The following is an 11,022-nucleotide window of genomic DNA, read 5'->3' on the forward strand; positions in this document are numbered from 1 at the left end:
TTTTATGGCTGAGTAATATTCCATTGTATATATGTGCCACATCTTCTTTATCCATTCATCTGTCGATGGACACTTAAGGTTGCTTCCAAGTCCTGGCTATTGTAAATAGACCTGCAATGAACATTGTGGTACATGACTTTTTTTGAAACATGAGGCATAACTATTTTGATTGAACAATTACAACTACTCATTTTCCAGCCCTGGGGGAATCCACTCCCCCTAAAGAAGACAGGAACCTGCTGTCTCAGATGCTCTAAGACCCCAACTGGAGTTCCAGGTTTGTGGAGCTGACTACCAGGTGGCGCCACTGTTCTAAGAGCAGAAGGGGGTACCTGGGGATGGCCACCTCCATTGTCCGCTTCCAGCCATTCCAGGAAGTGTCAAGTCATGAGAGGTGCCAGAGGGAAGAGTCAGGCAGATAATTCCAAGTTAGAGCATTCCTAAAATCTCCACGGCAGTATGGAAACAAAATCAGAGATAATTCCTGCCTCTCACAAAATCTGTCCTAAGCACTACTGACTTGGGGTTCTGGGCATACAAACACTGCCCCCAGGGCTCCCAGGGATGAGAGTGGAGTGAGAGTTCTGTATATATTAAGGAGTTAATCTCTCGTCTGCTGTATGTGTTGCAGAAATGTCCACTGAAAAGTTTTAAGCAGGAAAGCTAGTGCCCGATTTGTTCTTCTGACCACGAAGTGGAGGATGTTTGGGTGATAAGCTGGGGCCTGGGCAGACAGCAGCACCGAAGGATGTTTGTGTTACCGGAAACATGGCAGGGAATGTGGCAAGAGTTCTGTGATAAGGGGGCACCCACACAGAGCCCAGTCTGGCCTGAGGCAGCTGCTGTGAAGGATAGAATTCAGCCCTTAGTGTCAGGGTCCCCAGAGATGCCCAACAGGCCACAAAACTCCAGACCCGCTTCTCCCATGAGCCGGGAGAGCTCATCACCTGTGGCTAAGAATACTGGCTCCCAGATTGCCCCAGAGGAAGGCTGGGTTCTCTTAAGGGAGCAAGATCCCCTTGGAGATGTTTCTTGGCCTCTCAGGGGTAGAGGTCCCTTCCGGTCCAGGTTTAGCAAAAGGCAGCTACCTTCCAGTTTCTTATGAGCTAAAGAGGGTTAGGATGTTTCCATGTGGAGGGTCCTTTCAAGACCTGAGCTGTGGCCAGGGGAGTGGTAGGAATCAGGGCCCCTTCCTGTTCAGATCCCTGACCCCCAGCACTGTGTACCCCTTTCTGAAGAGCCCTTGAAAGATAGAAGTGTCCCAGGCATCCCAGAGACCCCTGTACTGGTCTCAGGATGCCCATCCCAGCGGCTCGGTGGGTCAGGGTTTCGTCTGGGTGCTGGGGGTCAGTCACGGTTAGAGAGGTGACCAAAGCAAGGCAGAGCTCCTGCAAAAGCGAGTGAGAGGGAGGGATGGCCCAGGAATGGGCTTGTTATCATCACACATGGCTGTGTTTTGTCTTTTTTTTTTTTGGCCGAGCTGCTTGCAGGATCTTAGCTCCCCGACAAGGGATTGAACCTGCGCCCTCGACAGTGAAGGCGCAGAGTCCTAACCACTGGACCGCCAGGGAATTCCCACGTTTTATCTTTGAACATTCACAAATATGTCCTCTGAATTCATGCTACTTCACAGTACCTGTCCCTGGTCCCTGGGGGCTCACTCCAGAACCTGGAGGATATGATGTGTCATCCCTCCCCGCAGAGGGCTGTCAGTTGGATAGACAGACAGATGGAGGAGTCTTGTCACTGTGGATCATAAATTCCTAGGCTCCCTTGGCAGACCGAGCCCTCGAGAGCATCTCATCTAACCCAGTGATCCAGTGGTCTTCTTCCCTTAGTGCCCCCCCATTATTTTTTGCACAGTACAAATCATTTCCCATGAAATCTTATCCATAATCCCAACATATAAAATCAATAAAGGCAGCATTTTATGAACGGTGTAGCACCTCGCCAACACCACCAATAATCTCTTCCCCAAACCAAAATTTTCTCCATTTCGTGCAGATGCAGTTTCAAGCCCCACATGCCGTCAGACTCTCTTCAGCCTCTCCTCCGTGGAGATGCTGTGTGACCACTGTTATGCCCCCAATGTACAATATTGCCTATTTTACAGTAAATCAAAGAGAAAAAAGAAGCTGTCTTCAGTGGTAGAAAAGCAGGCTATGGATGTCAGTTGCATTTGTCGATATGAGACCGAGCCTCTAACAGGCTTTGGTCGTTGGTGTCCAGAAAATCCTGGAGCATGTCAATAAGTAGCTGCAAATGGCAACGGTTCTTTTCAGCTGCTCACCTTGCATCCCTGGAACACACTTCAGTGACCCGGGAGAAGGCCAAGTTATTGTGGGCTTGTGCCCGAGTTAAAAGTGTGTAGAGGGGCTTCCCTGGTGGCGCAGTGGTTGAGAGTCCGCCTGCCGATGCAGGGGACACGGGTTCGTGCCCCGGTCCGGGAAGATCCCACGTGCCGCGGAGCGGCTGGGCCCGTGAGCCGTGGCCGCTGAGCCTGCGCGTCCGGAGCCTGTGCTCCGCAACGGGAGAGGCCACAGCGGTGAGAGAGGCCCGCATACCGCAAAAAAAAAAAAAAAAAAAAAAAAAAAAGTGTGTAGAGGACGCATTTGGGAGTGTCTGTTGTTTTTACCTACAGTTTTCAAAATAGTTTAACAAACATTTTTTAAAAGTGAGGTTAGAATCAAATGCTTAGAGAACCCCTGAAACATCTCTACCAAATCTGGTGGCTCAAATGTGTCGCTTTCACACGCGAGGAGGAGACGCAGGGTCAGGGAGGGGGGCCGACGGCCGAGTTCTCCCGGTGGGTGGTTGTCTGGCTCACAGCCTGGACTGAACGTCGTCGTAATCCCTAGGCTCCATCAGAGCGTCACTGATATTCCTGGCCCAGGATTCCCATCGGACCCCCTTCAGCCAGCACTACTCCCGCCTCCAGCCCCCTACCCGCCCCCTTCTCCCGTCCACCCCATCAGGCCTCGGGTGAGCTGATCAGTAAAGGAGGAATTCAGGCCTCACTGTTGTCTGCCAGGCAGGTGGGCAGGAGCTCCCCTAGTCGCCCGGCCCCCAAACGCAAGGCTGTTGTGGGGAGGGGGGAGGGGGCTCAGGAATCAAAGCGAGCTCCGGGCTCCATCAACTGCCTTCATTTGCATGTAACACTGCCTCCCCGCAGGCTTCTGGATGGAGACCACGCTGGCAGTTCAAGTCTGCACAGTCTGGGGACAGGATAAGGGCACGAGACAAGCCCCTTTCCCCTCCTTTGTCAGCTTCCTCTTCCCAGCTGCCTGGTCCCCCCTCCGGGGCCCTGACGGCACTCACAGCAATGGCAGGAGGTTACGTGGGGGAGGCAGGCGACCCCCAATGAAGCTCAGTGGGCGGGCGATGGGGTGCAGAGAGAACCCAGGCCTTGAGGTGGGGCTTTGTCGCTCACCAGTGGTGCCACCTTGTGTTTGTGGGTTACCCTCCCAGAGCCTGGGTTTCCTCGTTTTAAAAATAATGGAGACCAACATGCTCTGTGCAGGGCAAGTGAGAGGATGCAATAAGAAACGGATGAAGTAAGCTTGTAAGAGCCTGGGCTTTCCAGCCGCTCAGGGAGTGGCAGCTCCTATGACGACGAGTGCTCTTGTTCAGTTTAGTTTTCAAGGAGTCACTGGTAGATCTCTGTTGTGAGACGGCTGTCTCTGGGTTGTGGATGGTTCTCGTGTCCCTCGACTGCCCTTGTCCCGGGCGAATGAAAGCTGTTGAGCGTCCCCAATCCTGGGGGAAAGCGACCCAGGCCCAAGAGAGCAGGCTTTATGTGCAAACCTCGGGCAGAGCCATCCCAGGCCGACGGGGGTGGGGCACGTGGGGCTCCTGCTGCCCCTTTTCTCCCGGCTGCTTGGTGCTCTGGGAGGCAGCCTCCAGCTGGCTTCCAGACCGGCAGAGCGGATTGGAGCCCGCATCGCTGTGGATCCTCGGTGCGGCTTCTCCAGCAGCCCGCGTTCCCTGAGTGGCTCTTTGCCAGGCTGGCATCTTGGCTGCTGGAATGTGCCAAGATTCAAGTACAAATGCTGTGGGCTTGGGGACAGGGCTCCGTGCAGTCTTCAGGGCAAAGAGGTGCCAGGATCCCCAGCCCTCGCTTAGCTCTCTCCTTCTCTCTCTCTCTCTCTCTGTCACACAAACACAAACACGCACACCCTCCCTGGGAACTTCTTATGACCTTCTGCTCAGGGGTCAGTTTGATTCCATTCCGATCCGTAGTTATCGGTGCCTGTCATCTGCAGGGTCTTGTAAATCTGACAGGGACAGAGGGGAAAGGGATCTTCCCCAGATCTTCTCAGGGACTTTATTTTATTTATTTATTTTAATATTTATTTACTTATCTGGCTGCGCCGGGTCTTAGTTGCGGCATGCGGGATCTTTAGTTGCGGCGTGCGGGATCTTTTAGCTGTGGCACGTGGGATCTAGTTCTCCGACCGGGGATCGAACCCGGGCCCCCTGCATTGGGAGCGTGGAGCCTTAATCTGGACCACCAGGGAAGTCCCTAGTCGGGGGACTTTAAGAAAGGCCGATTGGCCCAGCAGGAAATGAGCCAGGCAGAGCTGTGTGGGAGCCCCGAGGCGGGAGTCTTCTGCCTGAAGGGACGTTTGGGACGAGTCCCAGAGGATGGGCAGGATTCCCGCAGAGAGAGAGATGGGGGTGAAGAGGAGAGGCTGTTCTGGCTAGAGGGAACGGCCTCAGCGAGAAGAGAGAGCCGGGAAAGATGGGAGGTGCCCGAGGCCCAGGGCATAGTCTCTGTTGGCTGTGACGGGGAGGAAATAGAAGTCAGGGCTGCAAGGTTAGGCTGGGCCCACATTATACAAGATCTTGAGTGCCAGAGTGAGGAGTCTGTGGTTAAATGGGAAAGGGATAGGGAGCCATGGGCAGTTCGGGGCGGGAGAGGGGCGGGATCAGAGTAGTCTGGCAGCAGCATGGGCTGTGGCTCCGGGGGCTCGATGGTGCTGTTACGCATCCAGGGGAGGGATGGCCTCGCAGGTGCTTCCGCCTGCACGCGGAAATCCCCCCTCCCTGCCCCCGGCTGGCTGCGTACATGATTTGTGGGGTGCCAAGGGTGGGAGGGAACAAAGATGGCCCTGAAGTTGGGGTTCCTGGGTATGATGAACAGACCCATGGCCACTGGCAAGGGCTTGGTGAGAGGACCTCATTGGCAGAGATGGCAAGTGTGGTTGGGGTCGTGATGCATATGGGGCTGTAGGGTTGGGATGGGGCTGGGCCTCAGCTCCTGGCTCTGCAGGGGAGGAGCTGTCCTCTGGGGCTAGTGCCGAGGCTGGTCACCGAGCTCAGAGGCTGGCTCCGGGTCACCGATCAGCCTCCTGTGTGTCCGCAGGGACAGCACGCTGCCCGTACACGCCGTGGGGCTGCCCACCCCCCACCCGTCTGCCAAGCCTCATCTGGTCCCTTGCCTGCACTTTCTGGGTGTCCCGCCTTGCTCCTCTCTACTCTCAAGGTGGAGGGATTCTGTTCACCGGGCCAGTGTCCCAAAGGTTCCCTGTTGACGGTGCTCTGTGGGTTTCTCCCAGGTTATCGATGTGATGTCCCCGCAGGACAGGAGGGCGGGGCTGGGTCAGGGCAGCATCCGACACAGACTCACCCTTTCTCAGCCACAGGGAGAGGGAGGTGGAGTCTGGTAAATGCAGCCTGGCCTCTGCCTGAGGCCTGGAAATAGGGTTTGAGGGGTCCCCGGAGCGGAACGATGCTTGACTGACAGGCCTCTCAAATGGCCCCTCCTTCTCCCACCTGGCTGCCTCAGGAGTGCAGGCCTTGCCTGAGCACCGGCCTCCCGGGCCCTCATTATGGAAGGGCTGGGGCTGCGGCTGGTGGGGCAGCGCCCAGGGCAGTAGAGGCCCGCACCTCCCAGCGGACCACCGCACGCCAGCTGGGGGATGAAGGAGCAGCAGGATAACAGGAGGCTGGTGACCAGGCGAGCTGGGGAGGAGCCCTTCCCCTCCCCCAGACCCCTCACCCTTCCCAGAGTGGGTCAGCCTGTCCTCCCCACCCACTTCAAGGGCCCCTCACTCAGCGTTGGCTAACGGTGAACCTGGGGTGGGATGGCCAGTGCGGGGGCTGCAGGAACTGAGGGGGCTGGAGGGAGAGACGCCGGCAGGCATCCCCAGGCCACCAGCCTTTCCTCAGCCCTGGGCAATTACAAGGCCACAAATCACAAGGAAACGGTTGTGTAAGCACCTTTGTGAACCTAATGGAATATGCAGGGGGCCCAGGGAGGCCATAAAAATTCAATCAGCCTGGCTAACCTGGTGCCCAGCTCAGCTGGATGCAGTGAGGTTGGTGTAGGGGGGAGGGCTATGGGGGAGGGGCCCCAGGGGGGTGGGACACTCCCATTGTCCCCCAGCCACGGGTCTCCTGAGCCTTAGCTCCAAGTCCTTCTGGAGCATCCGGGGGTTCCGACTCTGCCTCTGGCACAGAGCGGGGAGCAGCGAGGTCCCCTGAGGAGACACCACTTCTGGTGCAGAAGGATCGGCTGTCCCCAGTGTAGGTCAGAGGTAGCTCACCCCACCCTGCGGGGTCAGAGGCCAGCCTCCAAAGCTCCCCAGCCCCAGCAGGGGCAGTGCCTGCCATGTCAGAACCTGCCCGGAACTTGGAGGAAAAGAAAAGGCAAGGCCTGGGCTGTCCTGGGACAGCACGTGGGAGCTCAGAGCACAGGCGTAGCAGTTGCATAAATGCCACATACTCCGTGTGACAGCCTCTCTGAGCCTTTATTTCCACTTCAGAAAATAATAGGCGTTACTTCAGAGAGTCGGTGAAAGGACCAAGTGATAGAAATTCACGCCAAGCGCTGAACACGATTCTTACTTAACAGCGTGTGCTCAAATGCTATTATTCCATCCGTTTGAATTTAGGCTTTGAGTCGAGTCTCTGGGACTCTCGGCCTATTTCTGAGCTTGGAGGGACTCCGCTCATTCCAGGGAACTTAGCCAAAGGCAGAGGTTTGTACGGAAAGAGGAATCTAGACTAATCTGGAACCTGGGCGCTTCTTAAGCTATTGAAACCAGGGATCCTCAGCTTCAGCACTGGGGTCTTTCTGGGCCAGTGCTTCCCTGTCGTGGGGGAGTCCTGTGCACTGTACAGTGTTTAGCAGCATCCCTGGGCTCCACCCACTAAAGTCAGTGGTGCTGCCTAGTTTTGACCACCGACAATGTCCCCAGTTGTTGCCACATGTCACCTGGAGGGGTGAGGGGGCAAAGTTCCCCTCCATCCCTGTTGAGAAACACTAGGCTATAATAGTGTGAGTGAGGGGACTGGGGAGTGGGAACGTGGAGGAGGAGGGCTGCCCCCTTAGAGTCTCCTACTTTTCTTGCAGGGAAAAGCCCATGGCTGGGCCCACCACCCACGTTGCCCCCATGCTGTTCCTCGCCCTCCTCCTGCTCCTGGAGCTGAGCCTGGCAGTCTCCCTGGGACCCGGAAGCCCTGCTCGGAACGTCCCGGAGAATCACATCGACCTCCCGGGCCCAGCACTGTGGGCGCCCCAGACCAGCCACCACCGCCGGCAGGGCCTGGGCAAGAAGGAGCGTGGCCCGGGCACACCTGGCCGGGCCCAGGATGGGGCTGTGGTTGCCACCACCAGGCAGGCCTCCAGGCTGCCAGGGGCAGGGGGGCTGCTCCCTGGGCAGAGTCCTGCAGGCCTGCTGCAGGACAAGGGTCTGCTCCTGGGGCTGACCCTGCCCTACCCCGAGAAGCAGAGCCGCTCTCCAGGGTCAGAGAGGGTGAAGAAACGAGGCGGGGAACACAAGAGACCTAAGGAGAGGTTGAAACTGCACAGAGGTAGCTGGAGGTCTGCGAGGGGGTGGGGCCCTGCAACGAAAGGGGGAGGGGGAGGGGGGAGAGGGATCAGGTCCGAATGGCCAAGGGGACTTCAGGGACAGGACAGGGAGGCGGGGGAGGGGCGGAAAGGGGGAGGCGGAGGTGTCAATGGTGTGGGGTCCCTGGGAGGACATCCAGAGGCCCCAAAGGGGGCAGGTAGTGGACCCCCAGAGGAAGGGAGGGGTCTCACTGAAGTCAGAGGGACCTGGTAAGAAGTGGCCGCTGGGAAAGGCCTGGGCGTGGAGCATGGGAGGAAGAGAAGGACATGTGGCCATAGGAGCTCAGTCTTATCAATAGACCATCCTCCTAAATCAGGAAGTTCTACCTCGTATCTGACCTGAATCCATCCTACTGTAAGTCCTGAGTAGAGATGGGACAGTTCGGTGCCCTCCAAGCACATCACTTAATCAACTCCGAGGCACAGAGCAGAGGCCGAGAGCTTAGACTCTGCGGCCAGATCTGCCCCAGGTCTGATTCTGGTTCCACTTCTTACTGGCAAGTCATCTTCCTGTGCCTCAGTGTCTGCAAAGTGAGCGTAACGGCCCCTTCTGCCCTCAGGGTAGATTCAGAGACGGCTTGCTATCTGAAGTACCCAGAATGGTGCCTGGCACTTGGCAGGGGCAATGGGCAGTGGTAGTTACGAGTTAATTCTCAGCTTTCTCTCAGTGCTGAGTCAGTGTCCTCCGACCTGGACACGGCTGCAAGGAGAGCGGTCACGTCCTTATTTCTCCTGCCTCTGCTCTGTTTGTTCGATGGGGTTTCTTCCTCGTCTTTCTGACCTTCCTTTAAGTTCCCTCCACGTTCCCAAATCCCCTGTGAGCCGAACCACCCACTGGTCCCAGCAAGCCCCACCCAGCAGGCTCCTCCCCAGTCTCCCCTGGCCAGAGCCCAGGCAGGCAAGCTCTGCTTCCAAGTCTCTACATGTGACATGACTGCCTCTAGGGGCAGACCAGGTGCCACAGGCATGGATGGGGGCGGGGGCTGTGCAGGAGGTGGGTGATGGAGCCTCAGCCCCACCTTCTCCTGCAAACAGCTGGGGCTTGCTTCCCTTCCAGGCCCGCCGAGACCCCCCAGGTGGACAGAACACAGGGGAGCGGGCCCAGCTTAGACTCTCAGCCTCCCGCCCCTGGGGATCACGTGTCAGGTGGGATGGGGGCAGTGGCAGCCTTGACAGCAAGGAGGCCTACACGGGGCGTGGACTCAGCCCGGCCCAGCTCCAGCCCCAGCTGCCGTGGACCAGTGGGGCGCTCCCACGAGAGTAGGTGAGTGGAGGTCTGGAGTCCAGGCCCAGGCCTGCTGACCAGCTGTAAGGTCTCAGGCTGATGGGGCCTCAGTTTCCTTCTGTAAAATGAATAGAGCAGATTCAGTGGTCCCCGAGTCCTCTTCCTACTCTCTGGAGTTCATCTCTGGATGGTGGGGAGGCCCCAACTGACCCAACCAACCTTAAAGTCAGATCTTGCCTGAGAAAAAGAGGCAAGGATGAGCCTGGGGCCTCCAGCTTTTCTCGAAGCCCCCTGGTTCCCGACCACCCCCCAACCCTGCACACTGTTCCGCCTCACACTCATCCTACCCCATGCCCATATATCTTGGAAGGCAGCATCAGTGGTTAAAGGTATTGGTTTTGCAACAGATGGACCTGGGTTCGAATTCAGACTTTGATACTCACTAGCTGTGTGCTCTCAGGCAAGTTGCCTAACTTCTCTGTGCTTCAGTTTCCTTCCCTGTAGATGAAGCTGAACGAGTACCTCCCTGCCAGAGCTCCTGCAAAGGTTAGGTGAAATAATGCTCGTAAAGCAGGACCCAGTGTACAACATGGTCCCAGCACACGGCGTGTACTCAATAAACAGGGTCATTATCACCACGTAGGGAGCGCTCACCTCCCAGCCTTCTCAGAGGCCTCTGCCTCCCTGCAATGCCTCTCAGCCTCATCACGTTGCTCCCCTACTCAAACTTACTCTCCTCCAGGAAGCCTTCCATGGTTGATCCTACTAAGTTCCATTCATTGCACTTACACTGCTGGCTGCACCCAACCAAGCCAGACTTGAACTTGCTGGAATATTGCTTTAGAGCAAGAATCCTGGGCCATCTTCCCAGCAACACTGCAAATTCATCCAAGACTTTCCCCCTCGTCCTGCCCCCAGACTCTTGCTTCCACCCCCGCAGGAGGGTGGGCAGCAGCGATGTCGGCTGAGCCAATAGCTTGTCCTATGGTTCCTGCTGCCCCCTGTTTGCAGCAGGAAATGTGGGTCCTGCTGCGGGCCGATACGGGGTGGTGGGTGGCAAGCAGACGAAGTTGCTGTGTTTCCTGCTCCTTGTCTCAGGCCGAGCCTTGGTCAGAGGTCCCAGCTCCCTGATGAAGAAGGTGGAGCTCTCAGAAGACCAGGCCCCGGATGCCGCGATGGAGGAATCCTCCACCAGCCTGGCCCCCACCATACTCTACCTCACCACCTTTAAGGCAGCACCTGCCACAGAAGAGTCCCTGATCCTGCCCGTCACATCCCCGTGGCCCCAGGTAAGGGGCCCGGGTCGGCCTCGGAGATGGAAGGGGCCTTGAGATGATGTCATGCAAACCCCTCTTAGTACATTCAGGGAGACTGAGGCACAGTGGCAGGAAGGCGCTGGTCCAGGCCAGCGGGGCTGGATGGAAGCCAGGTCTCCTGAGGCCCATCCAGCCCAGCTCGGGCCAGTGGGCCCACTGGCCAGGGAGGGCTGCCACTGCCCAGGCAGTGGTCCTGGCGGCTCACTCTAGGGAACGCCAAGGAAGCAAGTGCCGGCTCAGTACTCCGGTCTCTGCATCTAGAAGAGCAAGGCCTTTGGGGAAGAATTTTGTGCATGCTGAAAAGTACAGAGAATAACAATCTTTAAAACCATGTCCCCATGATCCAGAATTAACAAACTTTAGTTAACACTTTGACCCATCTGCTTCAGACCTTTAAAAAGGATATATGGAAAGAATGCTCAACATCATTAATCATTAGAGAAATGCAAATCAAAACTACAATGAGATATCATCTCACACCGGTCAGAATGGCCATCGTCAAAAAATCTAGAAACAATAAATGCTGGAGAGGGTGTGGAGAAAAGGGAACCCTCTTGCACTGTTGGTGGGAATGTAAATTGATACAGCCACTATGGAGAACAGTATGGAGGTTCCTTAAAAAACTA

At 56.6% G+C, this 11,022-nt stretch overlaps 1 protein-coding gene across 1 annotated transcript in view; it reads left to right on the plus strand.

The window, feature by feature from the left end:
* Window positions 1-11,022, plus strand: part of DRAXIN (dorsal inhibitory axon guidance protein) — a 25,720-nt gene that overhangs the window by 5,894 nt on the left and 8,804 nt on the right. Inside the window, exons 2-3 of the mRNA XM_024125199.1 lie at window positions 7,358-7,818; window positions 10,179-10,369. Of these exons, the coding sequence (XP_023980967.1) occupies window positions 7,368-7,818; window positions 10,179-10,369 (642 nt within the window). The 5' untranslated portion in view covers window positions 7,358-7,367. The remainder of the gene's footprint in view (window positions 1-7,357; window positions 7,819-10,178; window positions 10,370-11,022) is intronic.

The sequence above is a fragment of the Physeter macrocephalus genome, unplaced genomic scaffold (assembly GCF_002837175.3).
Source record: "Physeter macrocephalus isolate SW-GA unplaced genomic scaffold, ASM283717v5 random_691, whole genome shotgun sequence".
Taxonomy (NCBI): domain Eukaryota; kingdom Metazoa; phylum Chordata; class Mammalia; order Artiodactyla; family Physeteridae; genus Physeter; species Physeter macrocephalus.